This window comes from Syngnathus scovelli, chromosome 3 (genome assembly GCF_024217435.2).
Source record: "Syngnathus scovelli strain Florida chromosome 3, RoL_Ssco_1.2, whole genome shotgun sequence".
Taxonomy (NCBI): domain Eukaryota; kingdom Metazoa; phylum Chordata; class Actinopteri; order Syngnathiformes; family Syngnathidae; genus Syngnathus; species Syngnathus scovelli.
The window spans coordinates 13,910,444-13,936,762 of NC_090849.1; the positions used below are offsets into that span (position 1 = coordinate 13,910,444).

Genomic DNA, 26,319 nt, shown 5'->3' on the forward strand with positions numbered 1-26,319 from the left:
ATTTTGTTGGTCATAGAATAAGGCACAGCTTTTTTCTCAAACATTTTTAATAAAGATATTTGAACGCACAAACCATAGTACCATCATTTAAAAAACAATGAAGGTCACATACAAAATTGAATGACAATAATAATCAAATCTGACATGTGAGTGTTTGCTTAGAGATTTACAGTAAAATCCGTTCTTTTTATTCTGTTGTTGGTACAGTGTTGATTCAGATTAATGACATGTACATGTCATCTCCTGTCATTCTCACAGTTATGAACAAAAAACAATCCTGCTATTATGTTGTAGACATCCACCTATAGGATGCCTATCCCAACATTGGTCGAGAGGCTGAACGGTTTCTCCAGCCACTCGCAGGGCACAAATAGGCAAATACTCACACCTATGGACAATTTAGACTACTCCATCAACCCACTATGCATATTTTTAGAATGTGGGAGGAAACCAGAATAACTGGAGAAAACCCAGGCAGGAACAGAGAGAGCATGCAAACTCCACATACCCCATAACCTTTGAACTGTCAGGTGGATGTGCTAACCTGTCATCCACCGTTCCACCCATTGTACATACTATTTCAATTTCAACCCAGAACGTATGAAATATCACCCTAGAAATAGGTCAGGACTTTGTAAAACTTCACAGAAACGTGTCCAAAACACACAATCATTCATTATTCTTAAGAGAACATACCATACTGCATCTTGCCAAGATGTGAGGTATTGCTAATACCAATCAGCTCATTTCAAGAATGCAAACAAAAGACGCATAGACAGGATTTCTGTTGAGCTATTACACATCGTAAAGGACATGACACAGATGTTCCAATCGCAAAATAAATATATCATTCATAACATGTAATTCATTTTACTGCAGACTCATGGTGTGTTATTTTACAGTTGACTGTGTTGTAACATCTCCAAAAGTGACATGTTATTATTGTTTTGAAGGTAGCTAACGACAAAGTTAATTAGGTCACTTTCCCTGTTGTCATCTGACTAAAGTAAGACATTTCAAACCAGGAGATCTTATTCTGCAAGAAACTGGAAATAAACGTGAGCCAAATAAACTGCTGTGAACATATAGACAAGTCTACATATAAATATAGACACTCTGCTGCACAGAGTATCCGAGTCAGAAACTGAATAATGCTGTATCACTGAAACCTCACTGAACCCGATCGGCGGGAACGCAATGTCATTAATGAGACACTCCTAAGGCGAGTCAATTTGTCTTTAAAGGTGGAGCTACACATCATCCCATTTGGCATTCCTTTCACTTGACTGAGCTGGGTGTTGATCACATAAACTAGCGTGGAAATACTCAGGTCATTGCATGTCATTCTCGACAAGTGTCCACGCATTGACAAGGCGGTGGTCTACACTGCCGAGAGGTCAATACGATTGGCCGAGTTGGTGCTTTTGTCCCATGTGTTCATCTTAGTTGGGGATACACCCTCCTTGTTTCCATTCATCTACAAGAGAGAAAAGTGGGAGAGTGTTTAGCTCAAGTAGTAGTTAACAGTTGCACAGCTGTTGCACGCAAGGTCTCACAATGTCAGAGTTGAAGGGCTTCACGTTGACGTTTCGCATAGAGCTGCTGGTGAGAGACCACACTTTGGTCTTGTGTTTGAAAGCAGCCCTGACCTACAGAGAGAGGACACAACATTACACCATTGGACATTCTGGCCAAATTCAATATTGCTTGAGGGTGTGTGGAGATTTGCCTCCCACGAGGCTTAACAAAAGAAAACACAAAAATGACCAAAACATTTCACATATTGGGCAACATACCTCAGAGTTAAGGAGACAATGAAACAAAAAGACAAAGAAACCCTACAAAGGAAGGAGAATGTTGTCACTTTAGGAGGATTTTTAACTTTAAAACTTTGGGGGAAAGTTAAGCGATTTACCTGCAAAGAGTTGAAAATTGCAAATATATAAAGGAATGGCAAAGAGTGCGTGTTGACAGCCAAAACTCCAAAGATCCAGGAAATGCCAAGTATAGGTAGAAGCACTGCCACAGCCTTTACAGTCAGCCTTAAAGGACAAACCACATTTTTAGTTAGTAGTTTGATAATAACTACAGAAAATCTTAATGGAGAACAGAGTCACACTCACTTGACTGCATTGGCATCCCCATGAACTTTGTAATTCTCTCCACTGATACGAGATATTATTCTGGTTACCGAGATCAAAATTCCAACATTTACCTGGTAATCAGAGAGGAAATAACAAGTGAGATTAAGAAACACTATATAAGGAAAGAAAATGACAACTGGTTTCTACTAGCTGGGCTAGACAAGATTTTTACAACAAATTTAGATTCCAGATGAAAAAAAAAAAAAACATGTACATGAATGACTTACTTACCACAATGACACACAGAGCGGGTGCCACAAAGGCCCAGATGGCTCCATTTTTCAGGGACAGCCAGCAGCTGAGAAAGCAATGGCAGAGGAAACCTGGCATGTTATTTTGCCTTGTTATATGTTATTATTTTAGAGTGTTTCTGTGTAAGAAGCAATTTTTCAACAGCCTTCAAATGATGATGATGCAATGCCACTAAGTCACGATGGAGTATTTAATTAAATTCTGTGTTATTCAGTGACGTTTGTTTTTCCATCTTACATGCAAATTACACTTACTTGTCAACCTCGCCATAACTGCCCAAAGCTGATGTCATTGACACCACGCAGATCACCAGTGGAGAGCCTAGTACAAAAAAAAGTAAAATATACCTTTAACTGTTTAAAAATTCTGATACATGTACTCACGATATCATTAAGTATAGTTTTTAAAATAAATCTTATCAGGATTGACAGTTATTTGGCAAATACATAACTGTTATGTTGCTTAACACTGTTCATATTGTTCTTTCCCTGCACAAGACTATTGTATTGATAGTCATAAACTTGTGTATTTTCCAGGAACTATTTCCAGTTACTGATTAACACACATCATGGTGATGGCACAGAATTGTATTTAGATTGGCACAATAAGTTCTAATTCCATATGATTAACTAGTCAACAGGCACTATGACCCTATTGATTGTTATGTCATCGAAGATAATGTCCAATATAGTAACTGTTACTCATTGTCAGGCTCAAAGGTTCTTTTGTACAGTACACCAGGTTCAAACAATAGCGCTAGAAGTAGATAAAACCTCCAGCCTCAATGAAATGCACTGTTTACGTATACTGCAAGCACATTGTAAATGGATGTAGACTCCCAAACCAGTCTTCTAAGCATAATTTACATTTGACCACATAAAAAGACCTACTCTAGGGTGGAATAAATGAAGCAATAGGGGAAAAAGCATAATGTTGCCACTAATTGGTTCAACATGGGGAAGGGGGCATTCAGCCGCAGCAATGGTATACAGGACAAATATCCAAGAATCTTATTTTAGAATAAGATCCGGAGAGTCAACTCATACTGTGGAATGCGATTCAAAACAGATGTACACTGAAACATGAACGCAGTTATTTACTTTTCAGTTCTAATATGTGATGAGTAAAATAGTTAAATCACATTTAGAGTAAAGACTTGATGTGAAGACTCATTCGAAGTGCAGCCAATAATGGAATGGCACCAGTTTAGTGAATCCGCACTCACTAATGACTGACTTACCCCAACCAATGCCATAGTAGTATATGTGTTTACTGCCTTCAGAACCAAACACCTTGACCACCATGCTGTAGAGGTGGAGGCCCTCCACGAGCATCCAGGAAAATGCGCTCAGAAAGAAGAAGTGAAGCAGGACCGCCATGATCTTACAAGGCAGCTGGCAAAGGGCACATAAATATTGGTAAAAAAAAATGTCATTTTGTTGTCTCATCATCACTGAGACTGTCACAGTGACCAACCAAAGTGACCAAAATTGTATATACAATAATTACCGTTCCTGGGTCGAAGCTGGCACTGATGAGCAGCAAAATCTCAGCCACAAGGATGGCAAAAGACAAATTGGCATGGATGTGGTAGCGTTGGTTCCGAATGGTACTCACTGACCTGCAGAGCAGCAGAAAGAGATGTCAGATATTCAAATTGTTGATGAAATTATATTAAAATGTGTTGAATATAGTCTTATTCATAGTTTACTAGAAAATGTGACCTTCATTGTTCAAACTTTTGTACATTTAAACATTCATCTGCTCTTGGGGGCAATGATTGGGCAATTGTTTCACACATGCAAGGAAATATTGAGCTGCATTCGAATCCCATTTGCACACTTTTCAAGAAGAATGTGGAATTTCAATGAATTTTAATAAAGTAAATTGAATGGATGCATGGGTCAACAAACAGATGGGGCGATCAAGAGATGGATGGATGGATGGATGGATGGATGGATGGATGGATGGATGGATGGATGGATGGATGGATGGATGGATGGATGGATGGATGGATGGATGGATGGATGGATGGATGGATGGATGGATGGATGGATGGATGGATGGATGGATGGATGGATGGATGGATGGATGGATGGATGGATGGATGGATGGATTATCCATTTTCATGTAGGTTTGACACTTATATTCTTAACATTGCACCAAACACTACACTAAGATAGGTATTTATATTAACAGTAGGTATTAAAGGTCATGGGTGAGCTGTAGAACACCAAATCTTTCAGTTTGATTTTTTTCTTCTTTTTTGACTTTGCTCTCCATTATATTGTGTCACTGATGGCAACATACCCCGAGTTGTTAAAAATATTCTGATTTGGATAGTATACAATACAATAAAATCTTTTTTTTTTTTAAAGTCACAATTTCACACCTTACCTTCACTGTATGTACGTACATGTACTAAAATAAGTTTGCTATCGGGTGCAAATGTGACCCAAACCAAGTGATTAAAAGTGGAGATTTGCATGAGGCGATATTCACACATCAGTGTACGAAAGATACATAAATCTCAAAGTGATGATAATGATACTCACGATAGGACTGCAAATGTGACGAGAGTGATGGCCAGGCAGAAAATGGAAATAGAGCATCCAACATAGCCAATGGTTGACAGTGCCACCCGGTGGCCCGTGGAGAGCTGTGCACAAAGACGCATGCACTGATTTACAATGCGCTACATCAGAAATTGATGACAGCATTTTGTTGACAAGTCAGTAAATCAACGAAACGGTTGGAATTCCTTTCGCAGGTATGGTTACCATTCTACAAAAAATGATCACGGCCGTCAACTTGTCAATCATTTAAAGTACATAATACACATACTTATGCATATTGCCTCGTCTCTGTGAGAGTACAGTAAAATATCGATCTTTATTGTTGTGCAATGAGTGAATTTTAGTGAATACTGACACCGTTGTACTCCTTCATTCATACATTGAGGTAGGCCTTCATGCAAAATGTTATTTTAGAGTCTGATCTATTTCAAGAGGTTTATTAACTGTCTTCATATGTGCCTTGTCATTACCAGAGTAGAGTAGTCTTAGACATCCCCAAAAAGTCTATGTGGTACATTCCCTTGCAGCTGAAGGATGAGGCAGACCGCAAATTACAGAGTGACTAAGGGGAAAGAATAGCATCAAATACACTTCAACATTTAAATATGGTACTGGACCGCTGAGTGGTTCTCTATTTAAAATGAACAAGCGGAGTTACTGGCCATACTCCAGTCACTCATACTGTACATGGTGTTGGCATTTGAGCATTCACTAGATGCAAATAGTTAAAGAAATAATGTAGGTTGGAAATGAGTTTCTGAATGTGATTGCCATAATAAACCACATAGTTTGATAGGTAAACTTTCGTGTCCATCAGTGGGCTTCTTGAGTCACTGTGGTCTTGAGGGCTAGACCATTGACCGTTGCAGTGACCCAAGCAACCACATTCAATGGTGGTTTCCTCTAGTAGTTCTGTAGAAAACCAGCAGTGAAATCAACAAAGTGATTGTGTAGGCCTGCTCATGATAGCAAATGGGCCTTGAAGATCAGTCACTAAACTAAAGTTAACTGAATCGCACACGACCTCCAAACCTAAGAGTTTCGAAAATCTGTTCTACATACTGTAAATGCGCTGTTACTAGCTGAGATAACAGTGCAAAATTTGCAAAAGCCTGCAAAGGCTGTGGGGATGACGTGTATCATTATCCTTCAACATTGCTGCCAGCAAAACTGTCTGCTCGTGATTTGCAGCAAGCGCTGTGCTTACTTTGTCTCTCGTTTCCCACCCCGGCCGCCTGTCAGTCAAACAATATACATACTTTCCTCCTAATTCTGAGGCTTTTTGCATCTCAGATAGCAAAACACTAAGAGGGAGGACTACGTGTGGTTCCAGTTAGACCGAAACGGAACTGATTCATTTTTGGCTATCGTTGTAGTATGTTTACATATTATTGCTTAATTAGGTTAAAAATTGCTAATGTGCAGCAGATTTTGATTTGCATTAGCTCTCTCAAATGGGAATTGTGTTTGTATCTTCCAAACACATGCATGTAGGTCTGCTCTTCATCTACATCCTTGCGCTGTCGACAAGCGAACACGGCATGCAACTGTTGCTCTGTTGCCTTTTATCAGGCCCAAAAACCACATATGGTTATTTAAAGTTACATTGAAAGTGACATTATATGCCTCACAATAATACAGTAGAAACATGATTTGTTTTCATCATAACAGAAAGATAATCATAATAATTAAAATGTTATACTGTAATTGAATATAATGAAAGCATATACAGTGTACTGGCACTGTTATTTTATCAATGATTAGAATTTTGATTAAAAGAATTAAAATAAAAAAGTCATGCTGTATTTATATACTATATAATATATTTTTATATATATTTATATATATTTATATATATTTATCTCTGCTTATGTGTGCTTAAAATTAGATAAATAAATACATTTATAAATAAATAAATAAATAAATAAATAAATAAATAAATAAATAAATAAATAACTGCAACATTAATAAAAAAAAAGAAAAATTAAAACATGCAAGAAGTCAACTCTGTCTTTAGAGTTCTGAAAAATAGGGCACAAAGGCAGAATTCCTTAAGACCTATTTGGATGCCACTTGATACTGGTCTGGTGATACACCAAACTTAACTTAAGGGACTTAAATGTTCAGAACTAAAGCCCATACCTTTAAGGGAACCACTTGCATAAGAATGGCAAAGTTGGTGAGGTGGTTGCACAAACACACAGAGTATGTCATGTTTCCCTCTGAACGCACACAACCTTGATTGGACCAAATGCCCTCTTTGGAACTGAAAAAAAAAGACCTTCTGTTACTTACAATACAAAAATAACTACCATCAAACATATTTATGTGACATATTGTTGCTTGCGTAGATTAAACACAGTGACCCATTCTGAGACAGAATTATCTCCACTGAACTCGCTGTGGCACTTTCCCATTGTGGTCACTTTTTCTTTTTTAACTTTAGGGTCAAAGGAGAGTCAGACAAAATAGAAGACACAAACATACTCCCAAAGAAAAAAAGAGCAGTGGTTTGTTTCAACGTGTGGAAACTGTGGCAAATTGACTAAGAAAAAAAATCATACTGTTCCATTTACCAGGGCCATATTCATGAATCATGTATGAGCAGCGCAACAAACCACCACAATGCTTATGCCACTAATATATTTGGAATGTTTTAGCATTAGTAATGGTTACAATTAAGGTATAATGCATGCACAGTTTCAAGACTTACTGGCGACAGTATGTTTAGCACAAAGTCATACATACTATAAAACACACATCAGAACACTCCATTCGATGTTCTTGTAAAATAAAAATACTGCATGCAAATCACAAACATGTCAAGTCACAAACATGAACCCACCTATAGTCCAGGAAGGCACAGTACAGGAAGACTTTATTGGTTTGATTTAACACTTGTTCCTTCTGTTCTTCACTCTGAAAAGATAGATATATGACTATTAAAAGGGCTTTTTTTTGCCTTGTAACATGTAAAAAAACTAACATAAGCATAACAAAACGAACACAGCATACCATATGCTACAGTATATACTTCCACCCAGGTACGAATGAAGTACACTGCCCTTCGTTTTAGTACACGGTGTATTTTATTCAGAATCCCGCATTTAGATATAATTAGCACCACTGACATCATTACTTTGCCAGAAACAGCAGCTAATCTTCTCTTCTAATGTTTCACAAGCTGGGAGAATATACAAATAGAGATATTTGAGTATTCCTCTCTGCACAATCTCTGTAAATCCTCCAGTCCTCTACTCTGCATTCTTCACTATAGCTCACTCCAAAGGTTTTCAATAGGGTTAAAGTCTGGGGACTGAGTTGGCCGTCTAGTGAACTATTTTTACAATTTTCAGCATGAGCGTATACTTCTGTAATAAAGACTGAATTTGTTTTAATACTTTTAAAACATCTTAACCTGGGGGAACTGTATTTTGTATTTTTTGACAGACATACACTTGATATGACAGACACTCAGGTGACAACAACCAGAATAGTGAAAAAGTAAATGCTGATAGATTATAATGCACTTTTTACAAAACAACTGTAACTCAAAGATTTGTAGTCCCCAAAGACAGTGACCTAATGATGGTGCGCAGCAACCGACTTTGTTTTTTTGGTCAAAACGCAACTCTTACTCAGCAGGCCGCACATGTAGACCGAAATTGCTCACCTCTTCCTGCTTTCAAGTGTCAAATCATTACATGAACTGCGTCTGCACTATTTCCTAATGGAAATGTGCAAGTCAGAGCGAAATTGACAGTCAGACCATTTTCTGGCCTGTTAGTCCAGTGATTCATTCATATTTCATCGCATAACGCAACACCTTGACTTCATTGCGGGACCACTCTCGCTCTCATTATGTTTGTTCTGATCAAGTGTGACCCTCAAGATTACATGGAGAGATATTTATTTGGCTTATTAGACCATAAGAGCAAGCTTTGAGGAGCTTCACTTGACTGCACTACTGAGATTTTTATCTGCTCCTCCTTTGTATTTGGTGTGTATAAAATCACACTTAGGAGAGCCAGGCTGTAATTGGCACTTTGTAAGTGCCACTTTATTGTGTTATATTTGTTTTCCGCAATTGCAGTGCAATGAAAGAAGGCTAATTATGCAAACCAAGCACTGAATAGAAAGCATTCCTTGTGGGAAAGTGTCCACAACAATCAAAGTCTTGGCATGAATCATACTCAAGCTCAGACATAAAAAAAGTGTGACTTAATAAAGAAAACGTTCAGTGACTTTGAGAGGTGTCAAGTCACCGTGAGTTGCCAGAACAGCTTCAGTGGGTCAAGTGGCATATGGTTTTGGTACAGTTATGTTCCCTCACTGTTGAGAACCATTTTTTTTTCAAAATGCCAAAATATCAACAATTAGGCATGGGCCTTGGAAATTGACAGTATGATATATTTTTGTCTCTAAAATGTATTCTTTTGAAATGGGTAATTTTGTTTCATTGAATGTGCTCCAGAGCTAAATGAGTATATGTGTAAAGAAAATTTAGATTATTTTTATTTTTTTATTTTTCTAACTAAAATCCAAATATAGTTTATACAACAGTAAAAAAAAATCTGAAAATGAGCATCTGTTTCTCTGCTTTTCTCCACTTGTGGTGCAACGCCAGAGCAAAAATGAGCTCATGTTTGCTCCCTTGGTCACTAGTCTGTAGTTTCCCCAGATTGTAGTCATACAAACTGTCATAGATGGTAACATACATTTCAAGACATCAATATCTTAACATTATCTTTATTTGGGTATTGTATTCAATGAGTTTATTGTTTTATTGCCATGTGTGTGAAGGGTATGCATCACGTTTTGCATACATTTTGGTATTGAGGTGGCATTAAGTCAACAAAGATTTTTAAATAAATAGGATTTATAAGGTTTTACGCCATCAAAACTGTTTTTTACATTGAAACAAATTGGAAAGCACAGAAGCTGGTTTGTATTAAAAAAAATATATGTATCATTTTTTTGTTGTTGCTTTATAGTTTGGTATAAATTGTTAATTTTGATAAACGAATTAATTAGTGATTTTAAAGAAGTGCCCTGGGATTGGTTGGCAACCAGTCCCGGATCCATCCCGACAAAGTGAGCAGCTTCAGTTCACCCTCGGCCTGAATGATCACATGCCATATGTAGACAATGGATGGACATGAAAAAATGTGGCTAAATGGTTTGATTTACCATATGTTGTGTGACTGAATTTAAAGGAGCATACACTATATTGTTGAAACTACATTTTTTGGATGATACAATATCACTCTTGAGTGATTTCAATGTTTTTTTTTCCTACTCCTTCCAAGTTCTTTGGTTGTTTACACTTTGATTGTTGAAAGTGATGCATCCTGGTTATGTTTTATCAATTCACTCCTTGGCTCTTGTCCAGCTTCCTTTGTTCCTCCCACTGATTATTGCTAGTGTTTGTTTGTTCATTTTCCTGTTATTTTAATCAACAGTCACTTCTCAGTTCCTGTAAGTCTGCTCTTACTTTTGTTCCCACTCCACCCATTGTGACAACTTGAACCATTCAGGGTTCTCTCTGGAAACATCCTTATTCATTATTTTTATATCAAAGTATTCACATTTCCGCCTTTAATTTGTCACCCCTCTGTTCTTTTACTACATGTGCAGCTTGGCTTGGCTTAGTTTTCTCTCAAGCAACTCTCTGCTTGTGGTAGATCCAGAATGTGGTTTGGAGTTGTTATCCGAGGAAAGATGCAGGACTTCGAAAGTCACTGGTGAGTGTTAAAATGCGCTTAGAGATCTGGCCGAGCACACCACTTTGTTCCCGGGTGTCCTATAAGGCCTCAATAGCGCCCAGCCAAGAGTGCAGCTGGTTGCTCCAAGTCTTTATTAACAACAGAAGGCAAGCAAACACCATTGTGGAAATTCCTCTGAGCCTTGTAAAACCCAAAAATGAAAAAGAGACTCGACATTAATGAGTGACAGGATAATAATAGAGAAGATTTGGAAAGCGAAGACGCTCGATCTGAGTCAAACAGCTTTTTAAAGCTTCTCTGCTGTCTTTGTTGTGATATCTACAGCTGTTACTTTGACATCAAGTCTTGACTGCTCTTTTCAATTTAAAAGCAGAAAAAAAAATCAAATTTAACAATGACTATTGTTTTAAAGCCACATCATCCATGAGGATAAACAGGACAGAGAAAAAATAAATGTATTTTGTTCCAAAGAGATATCAGTGCCATGCATGTGGTTTGCTCATCTGATTCACATTTAAAAGTTTCATATAACAACTTGGGGCTTTTCTGCATGGGGTTTGTTTTTCCTTGGCCTACCTTCTACTTGATAATAAACATTCACATTAGATTAATTGAAGTCTCTACCTCGCCTATAGGTGTGACTGAATGTGAATTACCAGTGTATGTCTTTTGATTGACTGGCGTCAAGCAGTTCACCGACCTAGAGAACCATACATTTAGAACATTAAACGTGTGGTTTAAGAAAGGGCATTACATTTAAATGTCTTAGGTATACTATATAAGAGAATAAAGGTAAAACTGTTCCTGTCAACCAAGCAGCTGTATCAATGAGGAAAAGTGGTAGCTAACATATTGTATTTGTTGACTATACATGTATAATGCAATTGGGTGAGAAATACTGTGCAATGAGCACGATAAATAATATGACAGTAATGTACAACAAAAGCAGTCAAATGATTGCTGCACCCTAGCAATAGTAACGTATAACAAAGATGTCCCAGAATCTGGGTCAGACCACTGGCAGAATGAAAAGCCAGTGATTGGCTTTGGTAAAACCTCTCAGTATCCAAAGTGACAATAAATGTCTCTTAAAGTCTTAACACATTGACCAACTTGAGGCCAATTGAAACCTGAGCCATCAATAGCGGAAACTTCAAATACACATAGTATATAAATTCTTTATTTTTATTTTTTTGTCGACCGAAGGTCAGTTACGTGATCTTTACAGTATTTTCTGCTCTCGAAACATAATTATATTTGTAATTGGGCCGCACTGTTTAATATCCGAAAAACAATTCCACATCATAAACCATCTTGAACACAACTCGAAAATATCACAACTGTATCTGCCTCTCAGACAGATTGCACATCCGGCAGCAATTTAGATTCAACACGGAAAATCCCATTTAATATGTCCCAAAGCTCCCATCTCGGTTAAAGGTCTCGTGTTATATCTACAGTAATTCATTTCTTTCTGGATGTAGAAGAAATGATGAATCTTGATAAAACGTTTTATTTTTGGCAGCTATTTGTGTGAACTTGTGGTATCTGTTGCAGTTATTATATGTCTGTCCAAGTGGTTTTTCATTAATAACACTAAACTAAACAATCACGCAATCTCATTTCAACACAAATTTCAATTGTGTTGCAAAAATATGGGCAGAATTTGGTTAGTTCGTGCAATGATATGTGTCTACTAAATACAATAACAGGTGGCAATTGAGAAACATTTGTGGTGTTTGTATAAAAAGCACTTGAAGACTTTATGAAATCCCGGTCAGCTCAACTGATGCAATATGTCTATTTTTTTTTAATCATCATACAGTATATGGACTTCCAATTTGAATTCACGCAGTCCCGAGTGAGATCATTGTGTCAAGGGATACATTATAAGACATACAGCTGTGGTTATGGCTCAGTCTCTGAAGTGGACACTCAAAACAAGAAGTGTTGATAGGAATGCCGTGAGTAAGGAAACTTTGGCAAAATAAAACAACTGGGGGGTCAATCCTATTTTGTAATTTCTTGCACAGTTAAAGTTTGTATGAAAAAATTTTACTTTCCCACCAATGCATTCATTTTAATTCCCATGGGCTTTCATAAGTGACCAGTGTAATGTTTCTTTGGCTTTTGTAAGTAGAGCCATATTGAGTCTCGGCAGAGTCATTTGAGAATAAGGAACATATGGAATCGTACACCATGATCTCACAGAAACCTTGGATTGGCCACTGCGGCGCTTGTAACAGGGGCAGTACCCGAAAAATTGTCATTGTTGGTAAGAAGCTTACTTTCAAACCGCCTTCTTCTGACTGAGCTCATGCTCTTAAAATTAAACAGCATTTTAGCAAAATATCATCATTTTATATTTGTTTGATAACGTATTAAGACATTTTAACTCAATGATAAAATGATTGCTCAAAATTTGATGTTTATGTTTTGTTCACCTTGAAATGGTAACTTCTTTTCCTATTAGGAGAATGATGAAGAGGACGGATGAGCCTCAACAAGCAGCAGTAAACAGTTGTATGTAATTTACATAAAGGGATTTGTGTTTTGCAATCTACAATTAGATCGGAGCGCTCATTTTACAAGTGTAATAAAGCTCCATTGATGAAGTGCTGCCTCCACAAGGAAAAATACAATCCATACTGTGTTTGTGGGGTCTCGCGTGCGCTTTGTAGTTCACAGTAGCTTTTTTTTTTTATTTGTGACTAGCTCCACCCCTATTTGTCATAGTAATGTGTTCTGTATTAGGCATTGACGTCGCAGTGGGCTTTATTGGCTCAAATATATAATAACGTGCCACCCCCTCAAAAAAGGTTTATGAGGAAAACCAAGTAGAAAAGCAAACTTTTCCACATTAGTGTAGGTAAATTACAAATTCACATTTGGACATATCGATGCTGATCTGAACTTTTTTTACCTGTCACCATTTGTTCCGACACGACAGGATCAAAATCTGGTTTTCCGAGCCTCTCATTTTTTGACCCCATTAATCTTCTTTGCTATTGAAGTACGTAAGTCTTTCCATTTATTTACTTGGTCCTGCTGCTTTTAGGGAGGAGAATAAGACGTCCAGGAGGTGTCAGTAATTTTACTCAAGCATTAATGTTTAACCACAGAGCCCAAATTCTCCCACTCTCCTTTCCCCACCTCCTCAACTCCAACCTCCATCCGAACAAGTCAGACAGCGCTAATAAATCTCTGATGGTGCCAGGTTCTAATCAACATTCAGTTGAGTGGCGTGAGAAAGCATGTGGGCCTCCTGAAGTCCTGATAACATTTTCTCTGGGAACTAAACTTAGCCAGCCCGGTGCCATGCAATGCATGAATGACCCTTACGGGAATGGCGTGACCTCATTGTGCTGTTACAGTAACATCAATCAAAGAGTGCAAGGTCACCAAACTTTCAGTGTTGAATTCAGCGTCACACTTGCCATGACTCAAGGTTGGCAATTCCATCAACCGACATTAAAGTAATTTCAGTCCTGACATGAGTCTGATAAGGAAAATTGATGACATTTGGAACCAAAACCTATGCACCATGCAAGTGACAACCCGCCAAACTGTAACCATAGCAACAAGAAAGACTTAAGAGAAAGCTGATACTCTTCCATGGACATTCATTCGCCTTTTAATGAAGTCGCGGGTGCTTGTCAACTCCCTGACGATAAGCAAAGAGGACGAGCTGCAGATCGCAAACTCTACACATGTGCGCTGGTGCCACGAGAGAATATCTGAGGTGCAGACAATAATAAGCAATCTAAAGAGCTACTTTCAGATCTGTCTTTCCTTCCTGGGTTGAAGGCAGGTTGCATGTCCATCAGTAACTCCAGAAACAGTTGTACTTTTACTAAAACAGGTTAGTGCTGTAGCGCAAAAAAAAAAAAACAACTCTCGATGGACTAAACATATGCCTAATGCAGAGTAGCTAAATTGAAATCATTAAATATTATTCAACATTCCTGTGAGGGAAATGAAGTGATGCTAGCTAAATTTAAAACAACTGGCCCAGTTTTAAGTTTGAATAATAAAAGCATATTTATATTATGACAGCATTATACTTAATACATGAGTAACCTGTCTCACAGCGGTCATTTCCACAGTAAAATACAAACACCTAATAGGTCTGGTAAACATCTCAGATGATTTTAAGGCTTCACAGAAAAACATAGTGTCATTGCAGGGTAAACATTTATCGCATCAAGGACAATTTTTCTCAACAAAGCTGAATTGTTTCCATATAACCTTTTACAATTAATAAATCACTTCAACCAAAATGAATGTGTTTTGTACGGAGGGTTTGAGCAGAATTATAGTACAGGGGCTTAAACCCTCAATTCTATTAAAATACCATGTTTAAATGAGAAAAAAGATAGCATGCTAATTTTAATGACCGCAAAGGATAAAAGCTATCACGTTTCTACCCATGTAAGCAGCCATATATTGTATGATGGTCATTTTCAAGTAACTTTTGTGGCGAGTTTCAATCTGTTTCTGTGTGGAAACTGGCACAGTCTTCAAAGTAGTGAGGAAATTGTTGTTCAGAACTGAAATTTACTGCTTCCCTCAGAGTACCATAAGGCTGCAGGTCAAATGTGCATAATCAGTTCGCCCTCTGGAAGCCATCCGCTCCATGAGGGAAAAGTGAAGGAAATTACGACAAGTTTTGCTCTTTGTGCAAGCGAATGCCCAGTTGCAATAGTCTTGGTCAGTGGTTTACACCCATCTTCTTGCATAAAGCAACACCAGAAATAGAACTTGTACATTTCAAATAGGGACGTCCATCTACTGTAACCACAGGCAAATCATAGCCCTTTGATAAGGTGGGTGTCCCACACCCTACATCTGTATCTCCCAAACTGGAAAAAACTAAACATGGCATTTTCCCGGTATGACTGACTCACCCACAGTTAATGGAACATCAAGACATGAGTCAACAACAAGGAGACCATGACAGTTGGTGTGTTATGTTTGATTCTCACCAAGATGTGGCTGAGAACGATCTTGATGAGCGGTGCCCCGGAGAGGTTGACTGACAGGGTCGGTGATGGCTCCACATTTAGAGAGATTAAGCAGCTTGCTACCTGGATTTTATGATCCTTAAAGTCAGTAGCTTCATTAATCCTACAAGATATAGAAAATGTATGGTTTCAATGAGGAAAGTTGACAGTAAAACAGCAAGGCCAAGAAATTGATCAAATGGAAGTGATTTAAGAGGACAGAAGATGGATGAATGGAAAATCACAGTATATTTAAGTTATTCTGCCTTCAAAGACACCACTTTAAGTTATTCTTATCATCAGTATTATTATATTCCTTGTGCACATAATGAAATGGAAAAAAAAACCATCAAAATTGAAGAAAGAATTTTACAAACTACTTTAAATCCATTTTTTTTCCTTCAACCTAATAGCATCATTCACCATAGTTAACAACGTGACCAATGGTACAGTCTATTATAAACTGGATCTTCTGTATACATATTACGCCTATTTTCGATATAAATTTACCAAGTACGTATGTCTGTGGGAAAAAGTGAACGCTTGATCGTAGTTATGCCACATTCAGGAGGAATTAAACAATCCACACCGGGGTGAGACAAGGTTTGGATTGGTGTAATGGAGCTGTTGCGCTAATAGCAGGGTGTATCAGTCAGTGGCGCTTGAGTGGTGAGATGGAAGATAGGCCAGTGGACAGATAAGACCCTGACTCCAGCCATGAGCTGTTCAGGAAACATGGGCGCCTTAGAGTCAGTGGACCTGACCGCCCCCCTCATACACACACACAGGAAGTACCAAGTTTGAAGCTCAACTGGCTGCAATAATCAACAGAAACATTTGCATTCCATATTACCTGGTCTTGACGGGGATGATTTCTTTGTAGTAGCTGTGCATGTTGTGGTAAAAAAGGCCAACGATGGTGGTTTGAGCTAATGAGAAAAAAAACAGGACAGTAAGTAAGTGAGGGCTGAGAATGTAAAGCAGTGCTGCTAAAATACTCATGAAGAAGAGAAGTTAATTAACACTGCTTTGCTGCCGTATGCTGACACCGGCCTCCAAAAAGAACACTTGAATTTGCACAGTAGTGAAATGGAAAGGTCTGTAAGCCGTGCATGTGCTGGTTGGGAAACCTTGTGAGAGCTGAAAATGACTTCACCAGTAGAGCAGGGGGTCGAGTCACCCTCCCCTAATCTGACATATCATCCACAATGGTCCCACCTTAAAGCTCTAAGATAAACAATGGCACTGCAGGAAGTTCTTAATGTTCCCTTTCCTCTTTTCAAAGGCTTTTAAGCCTGTTTCACTAACTTTGGTTCACATCTAACCACGGGGGTCCCGCACATTTGCTTGCGGGATTACGTATTTCTTGAACTGTGAAATTCAAAAGCCATCCGAAATGTTCTTTGTAGGTCAACACAATTTGTGTGCGGCCAAGTAGAGGCAGGGGAAAGTGACCTATACATAAAGTCCAACATGCCTAAACGTATGTCTCATTCTTTTTAACGACAGAGGGAAGTGGGGAAAAATGTGCTGTCTCTTATTCTTGCTGTTCTGAATGAAAGAGTAATTACTAGCCTTAAAGTCAGAGCTGGAGTTCTACAGTACACCATAAAGCCGAACAAAGGCGATCCTTGACACTCTAAGCCATAGCATGGCACTAGTTTTAAATCTTAAAGTAATTTAGAGGCAAATAACATCAGTGAAGGATTGAGTGCATGACACATTCCGACGCAACCACATGAAGCTGTGACTTTTACATAAAAGATCACTTACACTGCATGGTGAAAGCCTCCCCGGGTACAGATATGTAGTTCTTTCCCTCTGTGGGGAAGCGGTAATGTGGCAAATTGTAGTTCTGGGGCAATTTCATCAAAGTATAATCTGTGGATCAGCAATGACAAAAGAAGAACCCATGAGAGCACGTAATAGCATTTGTGTTAGTGGCAAATTGACCCACACTGGTGAAAAGGAAGGTGGAGAGCTATTTTTGTGACCTGCTTTCGTTTGCTGAATAATCAAACCAATGATGTCAGCTCGATGCTCCATGTCCCTTTGTCTTAACTGTCTTACCACACAAACTACAAACAGTGAGTCACTTTTTGGACCTTTCACATGGTACCGACCTGCAACAAATGATGTTCCTCCCAGGGAGATGAGAGAGTTCGGGCTGGGCTCCAAGTTAGCCACCATGTGGTCCATTACTCGGTCCACTGTTTCGATCAAACCGCTGACCACAGGGCCGGACTGCTGCATCACATAAACTTGCATTATTTTACAACCTCGCTTTAGTTCATGTCAGAGTATGAAACATTATCGTATTTTAGGATTTTATGTGGCATGTTGGAGGAGGGCCTATTATTAGATTCCCCCTCTCATGTATACGAGCGTCAATGACTTGACTAATTCGTGGGTTAACAATATGTGTGTAATCACACACAGTATACAAATGCGAATTAGTAGCTTGTAAAATCTTGGGAGATTCAGCACTACACACAGCCTTTGTGCATTTGGGAAAAAGTTGGTCAGTTGAGTTTGTTGTGGCATACCTCCAGTATGTGTCATGTGTATTAAATAGTAACCTTAGAATTTGCAAACAAATTCTACCTTGTGTGTACTTCTAGCACTCAGTATGAAAATGATTTGTCACATCTTCATGGATACTGAAAACACTCCTTGCATGAAAAGCTACCAATGATGTTTCTCAAAGCGGAGAAGGTGAGGCTATGCATTGACGACTATCTTTTGCAATCTCCCATCTGAACATCTGTTTCAGTTTGCAGAAACCAAAACAAGCACGTTTATTTTGAACACTCAATGTTCTGAAACCGCACACTTTCCTCGGGCACTATTATGCTTGGATGTGGAATGACTTTTGAGCCAGGAATTATAGCACATGAAGCCACACATTTACAGTATATTACATCGATGAGTAGGTGTTTTATACAAACAAGTGCTATTTTCGACTTTCTCTTGCCTGTCGTTTTTGTATGCCGTATCGTAGTCTTCCAACAATCACCAAGCTCCCCAAATCTCTTGAATTTATATTCAACACATTGCTGCTTTGTTTGGTGATTTCATGTTTGCACAGTGTGAACTCATTTACCTCTGGCAGACCAGGAGAAGAAAGCACTTCTTCCACATTTTTGAGAAAAGCCTGCGTGCAGCGAAATGAATGACAACAAGTAAGATCACATTGTCAGTTTATGACAATTTGTCTGTTGTGTTGGACGGTCGCCAGACCTGTGTGAGGTTGCTGGCTGTGTTATGAGGAATGGTCCTATTGGGTAGAGCCTTCAGAAAGCCCAAAACTGGAATCGACTCGGGATCCTGGGAGCTTCGGACCTCATGCTTACTGCTGATGACAGGAGGACTCACTTCAACGGCTCTCTGAGGAAACAACATTTACAATCACAAGACCGTTACCAAGGGCAGGGAGTTCCTCTGAAATTAAATATAGAATGCATAACACAAAAAGATCAATAAATAAAAAGATAAATGCCCATAATTATGTTATTGTTGCTTTTTTTGTAGTCTGGCACATTAGTTGACAGTGAGGGATGTTAACATGGTCAATAGAAGAAAATTAATGTTTTGAGTAAGCACGAATAACAGCAAATATTTTCAAGAAAATTTAGTTTGTGGGACACTCTGCATCGTTCTTTACAGTAATTCAACACCAATTATGTATTTAGATTACACACTACGGCCACGCACCATTCTCTCTGTTTGTGACTGCTTTTTGACGGCAATGCCGTGCTGAACAAATACGTAGCAAAAGCCTCGATGTGGAACGTGCCGCAAACATAAGATGAAGATCTTATTGTGGAAATTCACCAGTCAGGATGTGGTTGCCAACAATTTTCCAAGTATAATGTTCTTATTTGTGAGGATAAAACTGGCATTTTAGAGTGTGCAATTTAATTCATGACTCATATAGTAGATCACTGTTTGGTGTAATTTGTATTATTATAAAAATAGCACTGGCATGCAGTGCTGATGCCAAAACCCATAAAATAGCTGATGATGAACTTACCACAGTTGTCGTAGTGAAAGGTAGTTCTTTGAAGACACTCGGTGTTGTGGCAGACTCTATAGCATGACCTGGAAAATTCAACCCAAAATCCTTTTTATATTTATTTAGATTTAACCTGACTAGACTACCAGCTGTGAGGTCAACAGATTTTCTCATGCAGCAGCAAAGAATGGCATGTACTCAGAACGAGCATACAATTTTCACAAGAGCAGTAAAATATTCTGAAACGGGCCTCTCTGCAAGGCCAAGACACATTTTATGTCTTTGTTGTGATTTAATAAAAACAGTTACCCGCAAATGCCTAAATATGGATGCACTTATTAGACTGAGCTATTCCTGAGCGTTCGCCTCTGATTTAGTGTAACATTGCAAAATATTCTTTTGTAACTGTAACATTCAAGCTGTAATGTTTAGATTTTTAGAACAAACTCAATCAATCAATTATTTTTATTTGAACAGCTCGTTTACATGACAACTGTAATTAGAGACTGCATTTTTTAACATCAGCCATACATCTTCAGACTGATACAGGCCAAATGTGTACACAAATTGCTCTATTCCATTGAAATGAGATTCAAGATCCATCCTCCTGTGTTATAAAAATAAAATGAAATGACCTTCACTCGTGCAATCCACCATACTTTTGCTTGTTTAAAGCAACACTTATATGGCAGAACTATGCGCACAATTACAATGATGGCTATTTGCGGACATTTTATACTGTGCTGCAGTGTTATGAAAGAGCCCAACTGTGGACTGAAGTTGAGCATTAGCACTAGCTATAAACTATAAGCAAGCTTGTAACCATGTTTTACTGTCCCTGCCAAAGAAGTGATAGATAAATAAATCTTTAGACACCTCTGAGTTAGAGCAACTGAAATTGGACTGGATGACATTTATCATACGTTTTCCATAATGTGGTGTTCTTACCTATAGCAGCACTGTAGTAGAGAAAGATCTCACTGGGCAGAAGAGCTCTTTCCCAGATGACAAACTCATCAAAGGCTCCTGTTACATAATGGCCATAGGTCTTGTCGTTGCCAGTTCCAATGACAAGGTCAGGGTAGGGGTCGCCGTAGTTTTCAGAAATGCTGCCACTTTCATCACCAGCAGTAAAGGTGCCATTTATGTAAACCTTCAGACCCGCTGTCTTTTTCCATGTGAAGAGAATATGGGTCCAAAAAGGCCCTGAGAGACAAAAATGACGAATCACTCTTCTCAAATTCTATAGCATTCATCCTCTCACAAACTATTTCGTTAGAAAGTTCTCAAGGTGACGTTTGATCCTTTTTAATGCTCTATGTGACAATCATTATCCATTGTCCATATACTTAAGAGTGACCGTCTGTATCAAACCGTCCATCCCATCTAACTTTGGTTAAGAGGCAGACAACAACCAAGACTGGTCGCCAGCCAATCACAGGACACATGAAGCCAAACAACTAGTCACACACAATCACACCAATGGGCAATTTAGATACTTCAGATAAGCATGTTAAACAAAAAAACAGGCAAGCAAAGAGAAAACTTGTGTAAACTCCACACAAGAAGGTCAGAGCCGGAATTCAGTCACTTAATATCAGAACTGCGAATCATGGACGTGTAAACCACTAGCTCACCATGTTGCCCATTAGTACAATATACAAAAAAGTTTCAAGCAAAACAGAATAATAAAATAACAGTTATACACTGGGCAAACAAGTCATTTGAACTCTAGAGATATACCAATGTATCCTCTCTTAAATCTTGTTTAGTACCTCAAGGTTCTGTGGATTATTAGAAAAGTAGATCTTTTTTTACATTCTGCAACACTTTATGTCATGTATATATTCTGTCAGTATCTCTATCTACAGAGTTCAGTCACTTTTATAAACCCAATCTTTGTTCTGCAAACTTAATTGACAACATCAGTTTCAGTCTCAGCATTAGCTGTCTGAGAAACATGTCAACCCAAAGTAGATCTCATCTTTTGTGGGTAAAATCGAAACCAGGTGTCACTGCCAAGCTATTATTTCCATTTAAACTTTCACCTTGTAAAACATATATGATGCACTGTGACACTTGAGGTCTGTCACAGGACACCTGAAGGCTATTATCTACTCGCAGACCTTTTCCCTTGACAACACATCTTTCCCCGAAAGGTCCACGTCATACTGGATGACAACCAGATGACCACTGAGCTGCTGGAACCCAACATATTATTCAACAGTGAAATGTGATTGCAATGGTGCACAAAACAAAAAAATCTGATATCTGTGAGAGAAAAACTTTTCAAAATAAACGTCCATCTTGTTTTATCCTGTTTTGTCAAAACAGGTTTCTGGATGATAAACACTCATGACTGTACTGCAACCTTTAAGCTTTCATATTTACGGTCTAAAGTTGGCCTGAGCTATCTTATTGAGCAAGGCTTTTTGATTTTCATGTTAGTTCTTGCCTGTGATGTAATCATGAAATTATGTCTTTGTCAGTGTCAATGCAATTATGAAAGTAATAAAATATTTATTGTTGAAAATGAAGAAACGCTGCATCAACTCAACAATCTATTGGTGGTACCTGGAACTTTGATATTGACTTTCCATCGATGGTTGTTGCCTCGAGTGTAGAACTCCACATACCCTCCAAGCGGGTTAGTGTAGACCGAGAAGCCATTTGAGATGACTTTACCTCCGGATGCTACAGCGAAACGGGATTCTGCTTCATGGTTCTTCCAAAAAAAGGAGAAGGTGATTCCTGTAAAAGAAGACACATAGAAATATCTAACATGTCAAATAAGATGATTTGATAGACCTTATTGCCTAACACCCTCTCTATTAGTACCTACCCTCAGGGCCACACAACGTAGGGTCACTAATGCAAGAGTTCTGGTAGCTTCCAAAATGGAGAAAGGTACCACCGTTGTCTCCATTCAGGAAAATGCCATTGTTGACCATTCCTTCAACAATATCTGTGGCAAAAATCAAGAATAGACCTAAGCATTTAGGCATCGTAATCACAACACTCCACTTGCATTAATTGTGTTTTTCCAAAGGTAATACAAAGTAAACTATATTGTTTGCTCCTGTACATAGTATTTACAAAATTGTATTATTTTGATTTTGTCTTTATTCACCACAATGAAGTTAAAAAAAAAAAATCTCTATCCAGGGTGAAAGGTTTTTTTGTTCCAGAAAAACATGACCACATAAAATTGGTGTGGTTCTCACCTGTTACTTTGAGACCCAAATGTTCCTATTGTTGCCAAATTGCAACCCGCTTTTATATAACGGAAAAGCAATGGTTAAATATGGCCTCAGAAAACACGAGCACAGCACATTATACTTTTAAATACTGTTTCAAAAGAGTTTGAATACGTGCATCAGTCAGAGGCTGAGCTCTACTGTATTTGTTAACAGAATTAGGAAGTGCCGAGAACACAAGGAAGAAACATTTGTTGTTCCTTTCCTAATATGTACCGTATTGTGCCCCTCTGCACTGTACTGAAAAAAAAACCAAAAACATTTGTACGGATATACGTATTGTTTTTTTTACTTGCTGTCTGCAACCCACCCAAAATGGGTCAGTGACCCACTTTTGGGTCCTGACACACCAGCTGAGAATAATAGCTTCAGACTAACATTACATTTTCTGGAATTAGATTATTTCAACAGATCTACCCAACTTGTTTCAGAATGATCTATAGAGAAAGGCGTATGGCGAAAAAAAGGAACAGCGTTATGGCCTGGCAATGTGTAACTTCTAATGGAAACTGAGCTGAAAATCGTAACAAGCTTAATCCAAATGTAACAAAACGAATAGGATGCCAACCTATTAATTGACCCAAGTAATAAAAATACATCTTCAGAATCCTTGCATGTCCAAAACTTTTTAGCTACCAAAATATCATGTTTTTTGAATCATTAAAATTGCATCGCCAAAAAGAGCAAATCATTGTCCTTACTTTTGAATGGTCAATAATAATAATAATAATAATAATAATAATAATAATAATAATAATAATAATAATAAACATGTGGGGAGTCACCGATAGTATAAATTTAGGGGGAAAAAATATATGCCATGTTTGCTGTGGTTGTTATTATTTGTCTCGTTGTCCATATAGGGTACCCTGAAAATTCTCCTCTGCATAAAGCGTCTGTAATTCTTGTAAATATTTTTTGTCTTAAATTAAAGCAGAAAGTGTACACTTCAATGACATTTTGATTGCATTATTTCACATCCATGGTGATGATATTTGTATGAAAGCAAACTAAATTCAACTCGGTCACTATCCAACTGTTTCTTGACCTAACAACAATACAACTGTTGGTTGGTGTAAGGAACAATGTTTAACATTTGCTACATGACAAAGGGAACCGTGAGAAATGATGAGGCGTGTGCAGAAAGGACAACAGGAGGCAATGGGTGTTACACAGTACATATGGATGTCTCAGTGGGCAGATTCTCACCTACTGTTGCAGAAATGTTAGTGTAGGCAGAGTCATTGGTATACACATAGGAAGTGTTATGGGAGGAAGGGAGCACAGTGTGCTTGTGGATTCTGAGAGCTGGACAGAGACAATGGAGAGACAGTGATGTGATTCACACCTAAATGGACACATAGCAGAGGAGACAGTGAAAGACAAAGACAATGAGAGGGACATGATGTGCAGGTATGAGACAGAGTGATGCAGAGCGGAGTGACTTGGATCTATTCACTCTTCAAATGAGGACATTCCTCAATGTGTGAGTGGCTTCGCACATCATGCTCAAGTCTATACCTGATCCCTCTTCAATTTCATCTCTTTACTAAGCATGACACCATAGCTAAAATGTGCTATAGCCATTGTTCGGGGAAAAAAAACCCAAATGTCATCAATTTACTTGTCATAGTTTTTTGGAATTGGCGTTATAGTTTTAATGCTTTGAGTAGAGCAGATATTTGAATAAACAAGCATATCACATAAGTGTATCTCCTTTATCACAAGAGCTTTGATCAATCACATCAGCTCATTTTTAAAAAGGAATGATGATTGTGTTGGAAAAACAGTTAAATGAAGTCATGCATCGTTCAAACGGAAAAGGACACTTTGCTGATGCACAGGTTCCTCAGGGATACACATACTTATATTATTTCCGTTAACATAACCTGGTCTGTTTCCAATCTGGTCCCACAATCCATGGATCCCATCCACAGCGTCAAGAGGCCAATAATGTGAGGCTGTGGACAACACCTGGAGGCCTGGGAGGAACAGATCAGGGGTCAACATGAATTTCCAAAGTTTTTGGGGTTTTTTTTTTGCATCCCATTAATCAGAATTCATTTTCCTGACTCTGAGAATGTTTTAACATTGAAAACAGCGCATCACGACATAGTCAAGAGTTTCTGGTTTGGAATCTCTGCTCATCCCCTCCTGTGCAGGATTCGAATGTTAATTCTCGAATGTGGGTTTTCTTTGAGTAATCTTGCATCCTTCCTGTTCCAAAGTTAACTTAATTATCCATATCTATGAATGAGAGAGTGCATGTTTGTATGTTTATGTGTTCCTCTTGTCCAAAGTCAACTGGGATGCTCTAATGAGAACAGTGTTACATAATGATATTGATAACAAAATAAGAATAATGGATGGATGAAGTTTCTAGTCTCATAATCCTTGCACATATTCGGCCTATGGTTTTGCAAAACCCCCGGAACAGTGACATAGAAAAATGTGTATGTGCTCGTACAAATGAACTTTTTTTCTACCTGGATGGTGATGCACGACTTGGGCATAAACCTGTAAAGAAACCAAACTGACTTGTACTGGTTGACATTTACCACAAGAGAAGATTGCAAGCTCATCTGTAAATACTGTTGACATTTAAGAATATATCTTACCTTAACACACGTAACAAAAGCTGCTAATAGATGAATTCCCACAGAAAGTGCCATGTTTTTTAGTGGGACAACTAATAAGAGTATAAAAAAACCAATAAAGTTAAATCCTCAAGTAAAAACGAATCCAGAAGTCATCCATTATTCCAAGAAACATTAGATGAGGCACTTGCCCAAAATGTAGAAGAATTCAAATTAAACAGCGTTTGATTGAGTAAATTTCATTATATAGAAAAAAAAACGTCCAATAGTAATAATGATAATAATAAATTAAAAAATAGAATCCGTAACGATTGTTCCAATATACATATAGGAGTCGTTCTGGTGTGCCGAGGAGTGCAGCCTCACTGACTTGGACTGAACTTTGGAAGGGAAAACGTAATTTTTGGAACTTGTGAGGAGGGGCGTTGGAGTTGGGAGTAGATGACGTTATTTGTACGTACGGGATGGCGGGATGGACTACCACCCAAATAGAGTACAGAGCATACCGTCGGATGTAGAGATTTATACTTAAAGCTGCTGTTTCTTGAAAAGTTTTAGTCTCATTAAATTAGACGGACAACAATCACCACCATCGTTTTAGGGCACTGTTGTTAACTTATAATATGTAAAATGCGGAATATAATAAAAATAATATTATCGGTATAAACATGTAGAAAAAAGGCTACTGTAAACAATTTTCCAATTGTAATTCCAAAATCGGAGCACAAAATTTCACATTCTTCTAGCTT

General features: G+C 38.2%; 1 protein-coding gene across 4 annotated transcripts; it reads right to left on the bottom strand.

Moving 5' to 3' along the window:
* Positions 1 to 29: 29 nt before the first annotated feature.
* On the bottom strand, positions 30 to 25,962 carry adgrd1 (adhesion G protein-coupled receptor D1). Of its 4 annotated transcripts, none has more exons than XM_049763768.1 (26): positions 25,592 to 25,962; positions 25,460 to 25,490; positions 24,839 to 24,955; positions 24,183 to 24,281; positions 22,559 to 22,681; positions 22,291 to 22,467; positions 20,665 to 20,922; positions 19,735 to 19,802; positions 18,942 to 19,088; positions 18,805 to 18,855; positions 17,825 to 17,945; positions 17,475 to 17,582; positions 16,555 to 16,630; positions 15,684 to 15,825; positions 7,818 to 7,891; positions 7,115 to 7,238; positions 4,952 to 5,055; positions 3,906 to 4,017; positions 3,637 to 3,790; positions 2,651 to 2,717; positions 2,376 to 2,442; positions 2,124 to 2,215; positions 1,916 to 2,042; positions 1,797 to 1,838; positions 1,557 to 1,649; positions 30 to 1,477 (listed from the first exon to the last, which is right to left on the bottom strand). In XM_049763768.1, the coding sequence occupies exons 1-26, from the start codon at positions 25,643 to 25,645 to the stop codon at positions 1,382 to 1,384; spliced, it is 2,724 nt and encodes a 907-aa protein (XP_049619725.1). In that variant the 5' UTR covers positions 25,646 to 25,962; the 3' UTR covers positions 30 to 1,381. The 4 variants fall into 4 exon arrangements, with proteins under 4 accessions (XP_049619725.1, XP_049619724.1, XP_049619727.1 ...); XM_049763767.1 differs by having other exon boundaries at positions 17,825 to 17,948; XM_049763770.1 differs by lacking the exon at positions 24,183 to 24,281 and having other exon boundaries at positions 17,825 to 17,948; positions 24,863 to 24,955; positions 25,592 to 25,961.
* Positions 25,963 to 26,319: the final 357 nt, after the last annotated feature.